We start from the raw sequence: 20,395 nt of genomic DNA, 5'->3' as shown, positions 1-20,395 counted from the left end.
TTGCTCAGGTCAAGAGTCACTGGTACCTGGCAAAGATCAGCAGACCGTACTAGCAGCTAAATCACTACAATGTGATAATTTATGTGAAGTCATATTTCTTAAAACTTTGAGAGTGTTTTTTTCAACTGTTATACATATATTCCTTGTTAACTTTTACGTCTGAGGTGAATAAAACTAAAGCACTGGTTGTCCTTCTACGTAAAACTGAAAACAATGCAAATTTTTCCACATATTTATGAAGAGTTTAGGGGCCATTTTAAAATTCCAGTATTAACAAAATTTGAGCTTTAACACTGCTCTCCAATTTCAGTCAGTAAATATGCAGATGACTTTGCATCCTGTTGCATATAAATATACAATTCAGTAAATTCTTAATCGGATTCAAACTCACTGTCAAGCTACGGCACCCAGTCACCAAGTGAAGACATCACAGTCAAACACCACTTGACTAAATCCCCAAGAGTGGTTCAATTTTCACACAAGGCTGTTACAATTTTCCTGATAAAATGACCTACTGTATTTAAAAGTTTATCTGCAATACAAAAGTGAATGGTGGTGATTTGAGTGTAAGTTTGAAGAGGTGGACAGGATTATGGTGGGTGGAAGTTTGCCATCACAAAACTAAAGACTCCCTATACATGTATGGCGTAGGTGGACACAGATACCATGATACAAGTACTTGGGATTAATCAAGGATTAGCATTTAAGTTCTTTTTAAATGAGATTATCTCGTCTGGCAATATGTGACTCACAGATGAGAATCATGACAAGTTCAATGCACAGAATAGCTATGACGACATGTCACATTCTCTTCAATATGGTGACCATTAGATTCGTAAATGTATTTGACAATTTTGTAAGCGTACTGTACATCAAGCTTCAAACTTTCAACACCTACACTTACAGGCAAGAACTTACAGCAGTAAGCTTTCATCCCACGATAACCAATGTGGGCATACATGTACCTGTTGCACTGAATTAAACCAATCACAGTTGTGAGACACAAACTGTGACAGAGCTATAAGAAACGTATGTCAGTCGAGAATGCAGCATTCATTGCCTCTAGGATTAGACGAAAAACCTCAACAAGGGTAGAATAGAGGCAACTGACATATTTTTGCCGTCCCCGATGAGACTGTAGTTTAAGTACCGCTGGAATGTGATAAGAATGACTGCACAACCCTGGTAATATTTACTTGAACTCTTTGCCCTCAGCAAAACAATTAATCATCGTAGTCTATACTTAACGTGCGTTCATATTACAAAGCAGGAAATGTTTCTCATCTACAAACCAAAATTCATGTCTCAACATTGACAAAGTAGTAATGAGGTTTCTAAGTATGACTTGCAGGTGTCCGTGAGCCTTCAAAGACAACAGTCACGTGCACGTCTTTCAATTTATTCTTGAAAATGGAGACTGGGGACACAACAAATTATGAGGGGAAGAGCGGGAGAGGAGGGGGAGAGTGGTACATGGTGAGATGAAAGACAAACAACATCAGGGGGACTGACAACAGGGGATACACAAAGATTGGTCTGGTTGCTTACCGGTATAAATCAAAATGCTTCATTTGACCCAGATATGCTTGAAAGGCAAAGACGAACAATTGATAATACACAGTGACCTGGTTTATTTTATCCTTGCTGGAGAAGATCACTCCATTGACATCGCCGCAGCGGCTAACTACATTTATTTACAGCGGTTGCGAGCAGACCTTTCAGCGTGTCATCTCCGAGCAATATTTTTCACAAAATATATCTGCCAATCCAGAACATCCTCTCGCTGATTTGCTTTCCTTGCATTTTGAAATTTCTGCATAACAATTAACATCGCAACCAGTGTAGCTGCAATGATGTGACAAAAATGAAATCGGACCAAATTTTTTTTTTCAGTCAACTTCGCTTCGAAAATCAGCAAAGAAAGAGAACTTTCCATTCCTTCAGAGCTACATGTGGTATGCATCTACTTGTGAAAATACACTTGTATTGAGAACAAGCATTACCAGGCATGTATTTCTGCCAAATATTTGTCGCTGGAATCTCTCCGGCAGTGCCTTGTTTGCATCTGCTTCCCGCTTTGTCTCAATATATTACGCTGTTTAATCGCAGCCGGCTGAGCTTTGTTCGACTAGTTCATGGATAACGCCAAAGCAATCTGGTGACAAGTCGTGAATGGCCTACACAAGGGGTCAATCAAGGTCACCATAAACTACTTCCGATGTTTATTTACGTGTGATAGATCTTGTTACCACCGCTGGACAAATTATATCATTGGTGATAAAGTAACTGCTAGGAATGTTGTCTTATCTGGAGCAGTGTGAGAGGGGCTGTGAGCAACAGTCGAACTGCACGTACAGCTCTGATGTGTTCCTACTATGTGTGGTACAGGGTACACTGGTACCATTATCCAGCCTAGAGTAGCTTAGGCCTGTGCTGCTAATGATGTACAACAACCTAAACCATGTATAACTGATAAGGAACACCAGCTTGAAAATGCACAGGTCTTTGTTCCTAGCAATACACACTGCAGTAGATCAACCCTTTGATCAAAATGGTGTCACCCAAACCAATTGTTGTCAATGGTGAGTGTGGACCTGTTAACAAGGAATTGGGGGTGGGGAGGGGGTGAACAGGTTGAGTTGTTATTCTGGGCATAAAATGAATGTTAGAAATAAGTATCAAGATAAAGTTCAGTCATTTTATCCAATGTATTAAATCAATGATATAATTCAGTATCATAATCTGCAGTACTTTAACAAACTACAGAAAATCACAGCATGTGCATGCACCGAGGAAATTTTAAATTTTGAAGATGATCAGTGTGCAAGTCATCATGTGCATCTATGACAGCTAAATGAGTTCTATTCCTACTCTTTGCCAGCAAATGAATAAATTGAAATACACACTGTTCCTATGGATACGGAGAGACGACAAATAAAACAAGTGTTCTCACTGACGTTTTAGATGATAGCACATACAAATTACCTATCTTCAAAAACCACACATACGTAATACTCATATAGAATTACTCTCAATGGGCCAAGAGCCACTCCTCACAGATTTTTCATGTTTATCCTATTACACTGAGGTATGGGCCATACAGGTCTGAAAAATCTCTAAACAGTAATTTATGTCACAATACTTCTTTGAGGGCAAGCCTGGGTTAGAAAATGTGCAGTTTATTATTGACTGTGAAACAAATCAATTTCCTTTAACGTTTGACAGACAAGCCCTACCATATAAGCTGTGGTATGAAGACTAAAATGTGAGTCTTAGGGATGGACCATTTGATATGGGGGGGAGGGTTCTGGAATATTTTCGAAAAAAAATTCCCAACAAATGTCAATAAAAAAATCGGCTGACTTGAAAAAATAATGTACGATGGATCAGGTAAAGCAAAATGCTACCTCATCAATCTTCCACAGCCCGCCCCCTCCCCGAATATCAAATGGTCCATCCCCTCCACTATAACATGTGTTACAAAAATCACTGTCCATGTGCCAAGGAATTCTGTATTGTATTTGTGCTCTGGTAATTATTTTCAGACTCCATGTTTTGGTTTGAACAAGTCTGAAAATTGCCAGACTGTAGACTGGTTTATTGAGAACACGAACTACAGTACTACCGTACAGATGTATAATCTCCCTTTATGATGTTGCTATGTGGTTTTTATGCTGATTATCAGTAACAACTAATTTTATAATCAATTTGTACACCTAGTCCATAATAGAGTCAATGATATATTGTACCCATGTCTCACATCATCATGCCCTGCTATCACAAACCATAGAAAAGGGGCATATGGAAAGCTGACATTGTCAAAAATCCGGTTTTCAGTCCTTAGCCTTTCCATTTTTCTATGAATTTCATAATTTTCAAGATGAAAGTTGCATTTTTGACAAAGAATCATGTTTGCAATCTGCAAGCTTTCCTTGGAAGCTACAAATATATAGGGATCTGGGCTATATCATTCTATTTTAAAGGCTATTGACCTACATGAACACTTTCTGAATCTTGTTACTTTGACGTATCAGTTTTGCAGACGTACATCGTCGAATGTTTCTCCCCTTCCTACGTAGACAAAGCAAAAGACGATATCCCTGACAGTCACGGCATAATCGCTACTCAACACCGCTGTTTTACGATAACATGACTTTTCAAAGAAACAAACTCTATATTCTGTTGAAGTGCCTGTGCAAAAAATCTTCGGTCAGATGTGATTTCACATTGGCATGAAAGATGTAGTAAATGTACGGTGCCACTGTGCACAAACACCTTTGATGTTCTCTGAAATATCAGCATCAATGGAAACATAACCCTATATTCTGAACAAATGCGTAAAATAAACCTGATGGAACCACATCAAACATTTCACATAACAATACATGAACATTTAATAATCCTATTAAAGGCTGGGACTTACCGGTAGACTATATTTTATACATATTGCAGTATCAATTTTTTTTCTCTACAAAACCTGAAATTCAACTCCCTAGCCATGACGTGGATGACTCACTTGTACAAGGACTGTTTTTCACTGTCAAGTATACAACTTACAAGCATGTCAACAGGAGACCTATAATGTTTACATTGCAGAGAGATAAGAAACAGGCAGCCGTGACATTCACCAATACAAAGTGGCACCAATATTATGACGATGCAAGGACACCGACGCACGTTGTGAATGGTATAATTCTGGTTGTGTGTAAAACTATTTGATTTGCTACTACAAATATAACGAAACAGCACTTTTTATATTATTCTGTTACATTTCACCATGTGCACAAAGTCGTAAAAAGAGTATACAGTCACAAATCTACATCAAAAGGACAACCGCATCGTTACATTCAGTGACGTAGATTTGTCCGACTTTTTTTCGCGGTGAACTCAAATTTGGTAGACTCTGTGTTGCAACACGTAAAACCAGCTATCAAATGACAAATATTTTCAAAGTTATCTTATTCTCATAGTCTGGATGGTCATACACTCCCATGTACCCTGCGCCCTTCAACGCAGTCACTATCAATTGCTGTGCACAGCTACCGTATTGGGTTGCTTTTTAAGTCGACAACCACTTGGCTAAGTAAATTGTTTTTCTTCTTTTTTTTCTGAGCGCCACTTAACCCACACTGTAAGTCTGTGTTGATGTTCTATCCTGAAATAACATTCAGCAAAATGTCAGCAAATAAAATAATAATGATCAATAATTTTGCATTGTTTCAGCATGTGCCTCTTATCAATAAACTTTAACAGAACAGTTTGCAGTACATTTCAATGAGCATGTTTTCATCTTGTGATCAGTATAACATATTTGTTTACATTTTCCATTCTAAATTATTACAAAACAATGCTGACAAGCAGGGTTACGCTATCTGCACATGCGCACTACAGCAAAAGTCATGCAGTCTAAATGCACCATAAGTACAGAAAAGTAACTAACTTGACCAGGAGACAGTCAAGCTGCAAGCAAGCTAGAATCTCATGTGATATGACACCCCCCCCCCCCCCACCAACAATACATGTACATGTACCCATCCCTGTATTATGGTGTATATACTCTGGTGTCACTCCTGAAATGCATGTCAAAGCTGTTGGTAAAACACTGCTTTGTTTTCTACTTGGGCTTGCCCCTTCTGATTGTTTTGCTGACTCCCGTCTCCAATTTCATTTGATGAATATGATCTTCTGGGGCCTCTTACGGAACCAAAGTCAACTCAGTACCTGTCTCAGTGTCTGTAGTGGCATACAGGACAAGCTGTAATGCTAGATCCCTCACCAAGAATGATAGTCTTCCAGAGAAATGCTTATCACAAGTCTACATGCTTGTAGAGAGAATGGGACCACGCTTAGAAAAGTGACCATCAGAAGGAACGAACTCAAATTCACAAAGCTCCACTTTAGCCTATCTTTTACATGGGACAATTACAGTAGAAGGAGGAACGGATGCCTATTGCTTTAAACTGAGAAGTTTAGACCACTGAACATGTATGAAGTTAGTAAATAACCAGCATAGGCTTGCACTGCAATGCACAATCACTCTTCTGCCTGCACATGTTGATAACAATTTCCGATTATACTCTTCAAACTCTAACAACTGATCAGATAATGGTTGGGATTTTGAGATTGTTATGTACATGTACAATCTTTCCGCCAATGAGGAAAATGTAGAAAACACAATGTCATATCCCTTGAGCAGAAAAATGTTGGCAAATTCTACATTACCGGATGTATATCTACTAAGTATATTCATTGAAATTCATTTTCATCATTTCCTGGTCATTTGGTCTTAAGGTAGATTGCATCTCGGGGGACAGATAATAATCTCAAATTTTTGCAATATTTTTCTGGTCTACTGCCTGTGGAGCTCATTCTGAAACTCTTGGAGTGAGTAAAATTTTAACCACCTAAGTGAAAATCAAAACATTATTTTTCCCCAGAGTTGACAAAAGCACAGGGATGGCAGCCATTTTGAATTTCAAATATTTGTAAATTTAGATCATTTGCTTTTTTAGAACCAAAATTTGTCCTGTGACTGCTGATTTTTTATTCTTAATTTGGTAAGAGTGTGGTTGGAAGTTTCAGTAAGGAAAGTTGGAGCAAAAGTTTAGGTTTTTCAGTTTTGAGGCATGTACTACTTTAAATAGCAGGGACACTTTGGAAGTTTTGTTAAACATTGTATCAATACAACACACCCTAAAACAACAGTTCTGAACACACTGAATGTACCAGTACCTCTGTGAGAAACATCAGTATAGCAAAAACAGTTTTGTGTGGACAATGAGACAGCTGGTGTGTTTAGCACAACATTTTAAGACAAGACAAATGTACGAAAACTCTGGGGAAAAAAATCGTAACCATTCTAGAAAGTTGTATCACATCAATGTGGAAATGGAACATTCTTGGAAGAGCTTCCGTAACATGTTAACCACATGTTTGAGAAGCATGCAGGTATTTCTATTCAAATACGCAAACTTGTTGATACATCCTTGACACTCTGCCAATGGTTTCTTGTTCAAACATTTGGCTAAAACCACTACATCTGCAATATATATTCCTGTAAATCTTTCTGCAGTTTGCAGCTGGTTTTGCAACCCCTGAAAGCTACAAAAACCTACAACTCTATGACTCTCTGGTACAGGGAAACCTCTTCTTTACATTTACCATTTCCTACCGGTAATAACCTTAAAAAATACAAAAATTTTTTCAAAGTTCAAAAATTGTTTCCTTAATTCAAATTCTCTTAAAATTGTTATTTCTCAACGCAATTTGCAGATTTTTATATTTTGGATTCCGAGTGTGAAATGCTCGTGTAAAGTTAAAATGTACCGGTATGTAGTAAAAGATCACCATATTAGGGGAAAAGTGTCATTACAGATATGTTTTTGTAAATATGTTGATTATCGATTTTTCGATGACATTGACTCACTATACAACCCGTAATGTGCTACTTCTCAGTCAAAGTATTCGGTGATAAAGTGTATATACATTAAATGTTGCAGTCATTGATGGAAATAGTTACTTTTCTCTCTGTTTTCATAGTAATGCAAAGTGCAGTATGTTATCTCCACTTGTTCCTAAGCTGCTATATCCACAAACAGTATGTACACATATACCCTTATATAAATGTACATACACTTTTTTACAATGTTTTCATTATATTTCTGTTGGGTGAATTTTTTTCCCTTCAATCCTTGATTACACAGTATTTACACTCAGCTGGTCCCAATACTAAGCTTTCATGTGAAAGAATTTAAAGTTTCTTCATTCTCAAATACTTGATGTATCATAACTGACTTGGTAATTTCAAACATTAGCCAGGAGTCACTTTCTTTGAAAAAAAATCATAAAATTTAATAAGTAGTAAATATTTTAAAAACTAGAAAACCATAAAACTGACATGAGGCTAGTGATACCACAACAAACTGTCTATTTGTGATATTTTATTTGACACAAAGTGGGAGATTTCTGAACATTTAGCCAAACTATTGAACTTTCAAAACGTCACTTTCGCTTCAAATATCAGATACTGTTTCAAACTCTATTTATTTGATGGCTACCATTAAAATTTTATGAGCAAACTATCACATATAAGTCGACTGCGGCTACTGTGAAGTGAAAAGACCTGTCAGCGACTTGTGACAAGAAAAAATGACGCACGTTATGAACCCTGCCGGAAACTTATGCTATTTTGTAAACAAAATATAGTATCGGAAGAAAATAAACATGTTCTCAACCTTACAAGGTCCTACGTGACATTGAGTAATTTTTCATTCAAAAATAACTTCTACTTGTGTTTTTGTACATCTAGCACTTTAAAGATTAACTTTTCTTTAATTTTTACAATACTGAGAAGACAAAGCAACAGGACTGTCGTGAAATATTTCATGGCTAAATTTTTTGGAAGTTGTGGAGAGGACCAGTAGCCAACACAACACACAACACATAACAGTCATACATATATACTATAGGCTTAGCAAATATAATACACCAAGTATTTGAAATTTGATCATAAGCAATTCTGAAGAAAGTTTTTTGTTTTCTGAGCTGTTTTACAGTCAGCTGTGATAAATCAAGTCTGGCCTGCTCTACTTTACTCCCAGCGCCACGGCAACCGGTAACCCGGCATAAGACGTTGTTTATCCAGCAGTCTATCAAATGACTTAATATTGTTTGCTAACATGATCTCCTGTCAAGTTGTGCAAACAATATGGATATGGCTGAAGTTGGTGTTTGAAGTAGGTTATCAACACACTCAGCATGCCCCGTTAAGTGTCCCCTTTTGACCTTTTTCTTATGTGCCATTAACCTGAATTTGATTACCCCCAGCTGATAAAATCATGAACTCAGTGCTAGGATATCACAACGCTGTGTTACAAACGCCTGCAGACACACACAGCATTAACAACCTATCATTTTGATATCGCTACGGCGCAACAGAGCGGTATCACCGACAGCGACCGGGGCGCTTGACACAGCTGCAGTATTTTCTGGTTATTTTCACCCCTTTCACAACCCTGCTCGGTGGTGTGGGTTAAACCACACCATTGAAAGACAATAGGGTTGCACCACATTGAGAGCTGGCAGGGGTTGGCAAGCAAGAAGGCTACAAATGCATGCACCTCAGGGACAGATATTCAGACTCTCAAACTTTTACAATATATTTTAGGTCTGTCACTTGTTGGGGCTCATTTTGAAATCAGTAAATAGGGTTTTCACCTGCTTATTTTCATGAAATTTAAAATTTTAGTTTTCCCATAGAGAGAACACAGGGGTGGTGGCCATTTTGAATTTCAAGTGTCGGTAAAGTTTGTGTAATTTGCTTTCCTAGTACCAAACTTATACACAGTGCCCCCTGATTTCATTCTTGATTTGAAAGTTTCCTTGAAAAAAGGTTTGGGGCAAAGTTTAATTCTTCCAATTTCCACGAGTGAAGTACACCTTGAATGGTAAACAAATGTCAATTATGATTAAAAACAAACCAACAATAGAAAAGTAACAGACTTTTCAACCTTGCAAACAAATTACTTGGTATTGAAATTGCTTCATGATTAAAAGGGCTTATTATTTATTAAAGTAGATATGATTAGAAATGGTCACTTCAATATTAAACTTGATGTTTACTGCTTTCTTCATCAAAATGATGCTTTGTACGACAGCTGTGCCATGCGATGGAAGAGGCCATTGCCCTCACAGCCTTGCTTGGATTCAATTAAGAAAAATGGCACTTCAATGCATTAATTAGAAAATCAAATGAATAAAAAAGTAATCATTTATTGATACGATGTGATGATTAAAGTGGTAAAATAGTTAGAGATGGACTGAATTACAGCCTGCAATATAGGTTGAGAAGACTCAAGGCTGGCTTGCAATGCAACTGAAAGTACCTGTGCATAGATTATAGTATTGTGTGGTTCACACTCCACATGAACATTGTGATTCCTGACAGGCACTTCATGTTATGTATAATACATACTGTAACTAACTAACATATATCTAAATCTAATATTCAGGGACTCTAGCAGTGATTTTTGTGGGGGAACATTGGTAAATGATTTGGGAACACTGGTAACATTACTGCTGTCCCTCTATCTAATTGCATTGATATACCAAGGGGAACACTGGTAAAATGACCGAGGAATATTCATTGACCAATAAATTTTCAACACCGTGGACTTATACAGTAGCCTTGCAAAACACACAGTAAATGATTGAAAACAGATACTAATTTCTTTTCACTCATGACATTGTGAATTCTAATGAAGTAAGCAGTTAACATGAATTGTTTGTTTTCGTGTTGACACTTCCTGTTTGAAATCATGAGTAGTCATGTTATTTATTCTGTGTATGTTTTATGAAATGGCCAACGTAGACCAGAATTACTCAGACGGTACATTTGCTTCACAGAGAACAATTTAAAGCTAGACAAACCCCCTTTTCTGAATGATAAGTACATGTAATATTGACGGATTCTAAAGTTCCCAGGAAAATCTCTCTCTAAGCAACATTCTTTAAAGGAGACTGAAATTCTCACAGCAAATAGCAACACTACGATTCATTTCAAAGTTACAGGTACTTAAAGAAAACACATTTAATAGTAACTCATTTACATCAGAAAGACACGGGCATGGATAAATAATAGAATTGCATGATCATGGTCCTATGGACATATCTGAGCGGCTACATTTGACCAATGGGTTTTGGATATACTTATCAGAAATACTGCGGCGACAGTACCCTCCCTTGTCAGTACTAGCTCACGGCGACAGTACCCTCCCTTGACAGTACTAGCTCACACACTGAGCATATACCCACTGACATACAGGTCACCTCTTCATACAAGTTATAACACTGTAAGTCTTTCAGCATGCAAAACAAATAACACAAGCAAAGGCCTGGAGAGGATGACAAATCGGGCGCCGTCTGCACTACTTTCTTGTCGATTTCCCCAGAAGTGGCTCTTTTTCATCTGAGTTTCTCTGGTGGCTGTGAGCATAAAGCAACCATGACGTACACTGATGTGTTTGTGAGAGAGAGGAAAAAAAGAAAAACAGATCTGACAATAGCGGAGGCAAAGAAGACGAAACTGACAAAAGGTTCTATTCTTGTCTTTTGAATGCAAATAGTGTTTCTTTCAAGTGAACCTGAAGACTAAGCAGCCCAAGAAACAAACCCCTCTTACAACTAACTCCCCTCTCTCTCTCTCTCTCTCTGTCAATTCACCGCTGACAAATACAGGCCTGTGAGGAACTCTGCCTCAACAGACCGAACACACCGTACAAAGGTTGTACAGATCACCTGATCGGACTCCTAAAGAGAGATCCAGCCATGACATGACTCCGTGGCATTGTCGTCTTCTGCCACCTAGAGTGAGCCTCTGAAAAGAAGAGTGAAATTGATACTCAAAATTTACATAATCAGTATTTGAGCAAGCTTGTGTTTTCACAGTTCCTAAGACCACTGAACGAAGATGTGGCCATAGTTTTGTGATTCTGGAATGTTGGGATCCCAATAGTATACACCAGTACCCCAACGGAGGGGCATTTCCCAAAGCACCTATGATTGATACACATGACCTTCAAAATCAACTTTAACTTGAGACTTCCAAACCACCATGGTCAAAACAGAGGTGGAGGAATTCACGGTGGATCTCTCTGCATACATTTTCCTTGACAGAATGATGACCTTTCCCCTAGAGAGTTATTTTCTGATGTCCAGTTGATGCTCAATGGACTGGCTGGATTGTCCAAACAAAGGCCATACACAGAGAGAGAATGGCCATCTCACATTCTGAAGTCTGCAGTGAGGCTCAGTAAACTCACAAACATAAAGCATGTACTGTCTGTGAGAATGTCAGTCAATTCTTGAAACTCGCGTCTGATGGGTAACAGTGGGCAGAAGCCATCCAAAGGTGGTAGTTGCGACACACTTTTATACAGCTGCCAACTAAGCTTCGGCTTTCATGACACCCTCCCATGACTTGAGCACGGAAATACGTTGAGCTCTGTGCGGGTGACTCAGGACTAGCTCTCTCAACTTCCGACAGTCAAGTAACACCAGGAGCTTGTGTAAAGAATTCATCTGTCACCAGGGTGCCTCGGACAAGTCCATGATTGTGGACACAACAGCATCTTGAAATGTCACACATCTGGCAAACATTTAACTAACGCTGGCGCTGGCATACAGGCAACTCTTTAGAACACCTACCCTACCAATGAAGTATCATACAACTAAGAAGCCCACTTGTTGAACAAATACTTCCTCATCATTAAAAGTCCTGTCTTTGTCAAGTTGGTGATCATAATACAAGAATATTTGAGATAATGTGAAGTTGATAATCACAATGGAAGACAATATCAGGTTGGATTTGTCTCTTGGATTTATTCATTTTGCAGTACGCTAATTCTCAAATTTTAGTTTTGTTGTCGAGTATTTTCCATAATAACCGACTATTATCAATGACTGTCTTCATGCCAGACAAAGTGAAACAAGTCTTCAAGTTAAAAGATTATCACTTCTGGGTTTTAACTTTTACTCAACATCGGCACGACTCACACCCTCTTTCATGCCTACACACTTCATTGAAAATGTAACTATGTTGGCTAAAATGATGGGGTCTGAAAGCTCTTAAACAGTCTAACTTTTGAACCCTTTCCATCCAAATGGTTCAGCCTAGAAATACCACTACTGAATAAAGCCAGTCCATTTTAAGTCCAGGGACAAAAAAAGGGTTGGAACAGCAAGCTTGGGGGGGGGGGGTTGTCATAGCTGATGAAATGAAAATGAGAAATAATTCATACACTTCATTAGAAGCTGCAGTCAGCAAACTTCAACTGCTGTAACAGGATTTTTGCCAGCTGGGATTTGTGAAAAATATTACTGAAAAGCAAAGCTGGGTTTTAGGAGAAAAATTATTGAACAGCCCCCACACTGATAACTACTTCACGCCCCCTTCTCATACAATCCCCTGCAAAGCCCTGCCCCACATTTTTACTGTGCCTCTAAAGAACATTTCTTTGCCTGACATGTTCTACCGAAAACCCTGACAGTTTGGATAAATCACCTTCCCTGGAATAAAGGAATAATATATCCTTCAACGTTACGTGCCTTTTACAAAATAACCTTTCATGTGTGAATGTTTGGTCTAAATTATATGTGACAGACTGTCACTGTCTTCCAGCCAGAACATGTACTGCATTTTAGTTTTATATCAGAGTCAATACAAGGCATGAGTTGCTGCTACACATGAGAATTTTCTAAACGATTTTCTGGGTAGTCCAACAAAGCTTGGCCAGTTCCACACCCCTCTACTGAAATGACCACGTACACACGATCTCTCAGTCGTACAAGCAATTGGATTCAAGACACCACAGCGATGTAGCAAAGGCCTAAATGACGTCAAATGACCTATTAAAAAGAAGGTTTGCTGCAAAACAGTCCAACACACTTCAATGACCATTCCCATAAAACGTCAATAAAAGCTGTAAGATAGCGCTATCCTATCCCTTGAAAATCTACTCCAGTTCGGCATATCAAAAAAGCTATGTCCTTTCTGTAGATTTTGGGGGTTTCTTTTGTTGGGCCGTTTTCTCTTATCCCGTCTAACTATCAATCTGTTAAATAGTAAATAATAGACACACGATGCTTTCGAACGGTTCGGTTTTTTGTGTTTGTGTTGAATGTGCCGATTGTTTCATACTCTGCCCGACCATAATTTCACTTTACGAGATACACAATCAACCTTCAACCGAGGCACATACCCACAAACGCATCCAAAGTTACGAGTGTGTGACCAATCTCACTGCGGTCTCATTACCAGCAAAGTTTACAACTCAATTGCATTATACCACTATTTTTAGTGTACCTTTTCTGATTCTAATTGGTGCGCTCGTAAAACAGTAACCATTGGAGCATTCAATTAGAATTAAACATGGTACCCACACTCTGTTTGTAAACAAATTATTTATATATTCAATTTCGATTTATAATAATACTGTTTGACTGTTTGAGGCATCTGCAAATATTAATCTGTTGATTTATCTCAGATCCTGAACTGTTTATTCGATAAAGCCTAATTTTTTGTCGCTTTACGTGAAATATGGATAACTTTGTCGTACAAAGTCCTAAACCCTAAACAGGATTCATTGTTAAAAAAGTATGTCATGCTGAAAAATGTCAGACATTTATTGAGAAATTGTTCTTCAAATTAACAGCCTTACATTTTTTTTTAAATTTCAAAATTGTGATAAATGACTATGACGTCAAAATTTCCATTCAACATCATGGAAAACATGGTATTAGTTTCCATCAACATTTGAGAGACAACAAACAGATATTGCTTTCTTGTCTGTACAGACAAGCGAATAAACATTCCCTGTCATGCTTTAAAACCAACAGTTATATAGGGCAGTGCGCTACTGTTTGTCGAGTTACGTCAAACCCAATAAATCATAAACAGCTTCGCGCCTCACACAGGGAAGAGCCGAGGCGGGTCTCCATTTTGACTATCAACAATTTACACAGACCCCCACGCTCGTTCGCGCTCGTTTCTCTGATTTCGTCAGAGCTGTGGACGCAGCTTTGCCAGAGACACAAATACTGGCTGACCCTGCATTCTGTTTGGCCGTACACAATCCGAGAGATGGCACTGTTAATAGTTATCCGTATCAACTGGTTACGCCTTTAGTTTTTCTCAGTTTGCGCAAATCGCAGACTTTACACCCCCCGTTTTCAGCTTTGTCCGCGGGAGGGGTGACCAAGCCTAGAACCCCGTTCTATATCTCAGGACTATGAGTTGTTGTTTTTTGTAAATTTAAGATAAAATTATAAAGTTCCATATTAAACTGAATTTAATACACGATTTCAGCGCAATTCATCTATGTTGGATCACCGGAAAGTAGCATTCCAACATCTCTCCCCTGGGTCTGCAATAATCCGGTAAATGACACCTATAAACTATGTACACGTATTTTACATGTAACTGTGCAGTCGAGTTCTGCCCGTTGTTGGCAGGACCGCGTCGCGCTAAACAGAATGTTTACCAATTTCACACCTCGCCTCCCATGTGATTTTATTAAATTTCAACTTGTGAGACCCGCTGATTCAATTGCTGACAGGAGTTTTATCCGAGAAACATTAGTCTTGAATCCATTCGCAACTGTTTTGTGGGAATCCACTGAGTCGATACCTTGTCCTGGAAACTTGGCCGCTGTATCCGATTCTAGCCAAACCATGTTTAATTTTCCCTCCGATCTTAGATATGAAAACCCCTGGAAACCACTCTGAGATATGTTAAACTTTGTTTGGGGCTCGATGCCAAAGACAGTGGACGTGCTAGATACACGTAGCTGGTAAGCCCAGTTAAAATGACGCTGCCTTTGTCATCTGTCAGTGTGCTAGCCAGTTCATTATGTGTGCAACTGGCCATAGATAATTTCCCCTCCGATTGTCCACTTTACCTTCATAATGGAAAACAACAAACCTGTCAACTTTCCGAGCGGTTTTACTCCGCACGCCGCTTGGCCGAGAACATCAGAACGGGCATTAGAATGTGTGGATGGCAGTGTGGGAGTAATTACTACAGATGTTTTGGTGTTTCAATCTCCAGGATACACAATCGTAGGGCCTGTTTCTATGACATGACTCACTGAACGGATAGGGTTAAACTAAAGACACACATTTGTACACTTGCTCGGCCATCAAGCGATATTACACTTACTTATATTCGCTCCGGAGAATGATCCACTCTCGTTTTCCCAGTATCTCAGCCACGATCCGGTCGCGCTCTCACTCAGCGGTGGGCTCCGATCTGAACTAGAATTGTCCATTTCTGCATGATTGTCACAAAACTACTCGCGTACGATGCGTTAGTTCCTTCCGAGAGGCAGCCATGTTGTACAACAAAATGGTCCGAGTCAACCGGTAAACGTCACTGAATAGCAAGGGGGCAGACGGTGAACGGAACAGCTGCAAATAACATCGAAGAAATATAACCGTTTGGGCTTGAACACAAATTATGATGTCAAAATAAGGAACTATACAGCCCTCATGACTCACAACTTTGTGAAGAGAAAGCGGGATCGTAAGACTCCGGGTAACTGCGAACACCCATTCGATTCCCGGCGGGAAGTGAAAGTAACAGCCAGGCCATCAAAGTTGCTAAGAGAAGGGAAAGAGTCACTCCGTCAAGGAACTGGTTAATGAATATTCATAACCTTATGCATTATTTATTTTCCAGTTGCCGTTCTACACTTTCTCTGTGAAACAATATAAAAAGACATGGGGAAAACTTGACAACTCATCAATCATAAACTGTGCAAATGTTACGTAACATATAATTGAAAAAGCGTGGAAAGTAAAGTTTAATACTAGGGAAAATGCGGATTTTGTCTAAATTGCAGCAAACGGGATCAACTGACACACTTTTACAGTAAACGAATCCTCGGAGCCTCTCTCAACAACTGATGCGGAAGTTTGCTATTTCCAAACGAGCTTAGAATTAAGAGTATATACTATAATCAATGTGCTATAATCATTTTTCATTTTATTTCAATGACAGGTAAATATATTTGCTTCATAACTTGAAGGCCTTTTTTCCTACTTCAAGTAGACCTACTACTCCTCGGAATTCGACGTACATTTTTTGGCAAATCCAGTCAAGTCAGGCTGGAGTAGTTAACAGAAAGCGATATGTCTGGCTGCAAGTCAAAACATATCGAGAAAGAGCCGGGAGAGGGGCCGTCTGGTATTCTTCTAGAAGTACAAAAGTTTCAATTTCTTTTCCCATTCCAGCCATTGAAACAGGTCGGAAGACAATGAGATCGCTGGTAGCAATACAAGCAACGATTGGAAATCGTAAACAATTCTTATTTACTCCTCCTTTCTGGCGCAAACTCAGTTTGAATACGGTCCGCTCAATGGGACTGGCAGCACGCTCGTCCACATTGTGCCTCCCTGCATAATGGCTATGCTTGCCTACCCATGCTGAATTAACGGCCACTAGCGGAACAGTTGCCATCTAACAGGCTCGCTAAAACAAAAATACAGCACAAAAGTCCGTGGTGCTCTGATGAACGCCGCCTTATCACCCGTTATTATTCAACTCAGTGCGGCTTATGTAAGAGAGTTGTAAAGTTCGTTGTGTCGAGGGACCGATCGTTCGGCCAAGAATGAGCGGGGATTTCGTTGTTACGGTAACTCTTGCCCAATTACACATAATTATTTCCGGTGAATAATGTTGTTTGTTTTGCTCTCATTCGATTAAGGCTGCAGTCATTGGGTGATACGCCATCAAGTGGTTAAATGGCTAGTCTCAGAAGTGCGGGAAAAATATTAAAGATCTGCTTTGTTGAGCTGACAACTTTGAAGCCTTGTAAGGACATATACAGACTAGGACTAGGTTGGCTAGGGCAGGAGACTATGGTTATTAACATATTGTACTTGTTAAGATGTAAATGGTGACTGAATTGTCCATAGGGCTGGGCAACTTGAGAGTTGCAGGTCACAATAATAAATAAATACTACTACTATTAACATGTTGTTCACTGTAATTCAAAATGAACGATGTCAGCGAATTCACTGGCAATGTTCTATATATCGGTGAATGACTCCCCCCCCCCTTCTAGATACCGATAGATACCGCGATCCCCTCCCCTAGTCCTCCAATACTCTCAATTTTTAGTCGTAAATATATTATAATCTCTCTCTCTCTCTCTCTCTCTCTCTCTCTCTCTCTCTCTCTCTCTCTCTCTCTCTCTCTCTCTCTCTCTCTCTCTCTCTGATGTTCAAGCGATCATGCAATCTGCCATGCAATTTGAGTTTTATAGTGTTTCTTTATATTTTAAACTCCAAAATTACTTACTGTGATATTGACATTCTAGTATTGTTATATTTTTAATATCTACGCAATAAAACTGGTACTTGTTACGACAAGGTGATATGTTGTATTGGCTAACCTTTCACGCGATCATCACACTCAAGCATACATAAACACAAATGCATATACATACGTACCGTACATATAAGTATATGTAGGTACGTAAATATATATATATATATATATATATATATATATATATATATATATATATATATATATATATATATATATATATTGTATATAAAGATCGATGGATCGATAGATTAATAGATTGATAGACAGATAGTGAAAGGATTCCTAGTTCGACTCTCATTTATGATTGGGACGTACGTACGTAGGAATCGAGCTAGGAATCCTTTCACTTCTGTCTGGTGTTTACATGATACATGAAAATATATATATATATATATATATATATATATATATATATATATATATATATATATATATATATATATATATATATATATATATATATATATATACATATATATATATATATATATATATATGTAATGTATTATATTTATATATACATATATACATATATATGATGTATGTGTCTATGTGTCTATGTATGTATGTATGTATGTATGTATGTATGTATGTATGTATGTATGTATGTATGTATGTAATAAAGAAGCAGATTTACTAGTAGATCTTTGGTCAATTATCTGTTTTCAATTCGCCTTTGGACTAATCATAACAATTTAGTATTATAATGTTGAAGATTTACCGGACTTTACTAACTGAACTAATAAATTTGACAGACATTGCCACCCGTTGCTAACATCTGTCAACTGACCTGTGAATCTGATACAAACAGTCGAACAGTGCTTGCTTCGTCTGCCAATAGTTTCTACATAAAAAGGTCAAAACGCTCTGAAAAGTAAATTTTCTACGACTGGACCAATGCACGTTGTTTGTTTTATTTCTCTGTTTGGAGCTCACACGATATTTTAGATTTGTATGCTGGATGGGAGATGATGTGCCGCTCCTGTTCTTTCAACATGTTTTTCCTGCGAAAATCAATCGATGGATTCTTTGCCAACAGACGCAAAACAGGAAAAGAGTTCAATGGGTTTTACATTTGGCCGGAAAGACTGGGACATTTGTAACAGTGAAAGCAGCTGTATCTTCCATCGAACTGTCTGCTCTCACTCAAGTACCCAGGGTCTCATGACATGTTTGCTAGATATTAAATCTAATATGTCACCCCTGGGTGACGTGACCAGCTTTTCGTGTTTGAACATCATTTCTTTCTGACCATCATATTCTAATAGACATTGTTTGAAAATATAATCCTCTCTCTCTCTCTCTCTCTCTCTCTCTCTCTCTCTCTCTCTCTGATATATTAAACTTTTTTAACGTTCTATATCCAATATAGAGATCTGTTTGAGTCGCGTTTACAAATTCAAAGTTTCTGTAAAATGCAAGTTTGGATAGCATGTCATGTTTTAACAGCGCACGAGTCAGCTTGGCAATTTTACTGTCTCTTACTGTGATCCCATCTATACTTAGTTATCTTGCAATATTTGTATGCAAACCCACGGGCTTATTGTTTAAAATTTTAATCTACACCAAAGTCTTACATGGTTATTCAATAATATTCCCGCATGTATTAATTCTGTTAATGATGCTGATTTGTGGTGAGAATTTCACATGTGAACAATGAAGTCTATCTCATCTTTAGGATAGAATGCGCACCAGGAATAGTGGTTTTCACTGCTTCTCTGATCTGCTGCTCCTATGGATTATTTCGTAGCCTATGGAGTAAATACTGTTTTTCACAGACTATCTTCATAAAAAAAACAACAAGTACGTTTCCACCATAGAGTTAATGCAGGGTATAGCAATCATTTTGAAGTCAAAATATCGTTAAAGTTTTAGGTAGTTCAAGTTTTGACTCTCGTCCAAAGCTTTGCACAGTGACCCCTGATTTTCATTCTTGAAGATCAAGAATCGGTCACAGTTTCTTCAATGAAAGTTTGAGCGAAAGTTTAAAACTTTCTGTTTTAAGTACCGAATAACGATAATGTCACTTCATACAGCAATTTAAGTTGTTGATCTGGAAACAGCAGTCAGCTAAAGTTGAATGTGTTGAACGGATGTGAAGTGAACGGCAGCCTTTCTCCATCATGTAGTAATATATCGTGTGCTACGTGGCCAGTCTCGTAGCGGAATTAGTAAAAAAAGGAACACAGGCTGTGACATTTCACAACTACTTTCCGCTATCGGTGTTTTTGTTCTGTGTACGTATACAAGCAACAGTTTTACTTACTATGCTGTATCGTTGTAGTAAGCACGGTACCAAGGCTTGGCTATGCACTTCAGTTGTTGTCGTCGGCATGTTGATATAAGTCCGGACTTAAAACCCACTTTAAAAAATTCACATACGAACATATGTAAGTCAGTACGATAATGAACATAAGTTCGACAATTTCAATGGAAAGGTGATAGAACAGACCCGTTGTTCGACACACAGTATGAAAATATATGAATAGCTTGTATTTATGAACC

The 20,395-nt window shown here is 38.3% G+C and overlaps 1 protein-coding gene across 2 annotated transcripts in view; it reads right to left on the bottom strand.

Annotated features, from left to right (window-relative positions):
• Positions 1-15,915, bottom strand: part of LOC139143949 (uncharacterized) — a 62,244-nt gene extending 46,329 nt beyond the window's left edge. For both annotated transcript variants that reach the window (XM_070714571.1, XM_070714570.1), the window contains exon 1: positions 15,716-15,915. In XM_070714571.1, coding sequence (XP_070570672.1) covers positions 15,716-15,824 — 109 coding nt within the window. In that variant the 5' untranslated portion in view covers positions 15,825-15,915. The remainder of the gene's footprint in view (positions 1-15,715) is intronic.
• Between the last annotated feature and the right edge of the window lie 4,480 nt (positions 15,916-20,395).

This window comes from Ptychodera flava, chromosome 11 (genome assembly GCF_041260155.1).
Source record: "Ptychodera flava strain L36383 chromosome 11, AS_Pfla_20210202, whole genome shotgun sequence".
Lineage (NCBI taxonomy): Eukaryota > Metazoa > Hemichordata > Enteropneusta > Ptychoderidae > Ptychodera > Ptychodera flava.
This window is presented reverse-complemented; position numbering and strand designations above follow the sequence as displayed.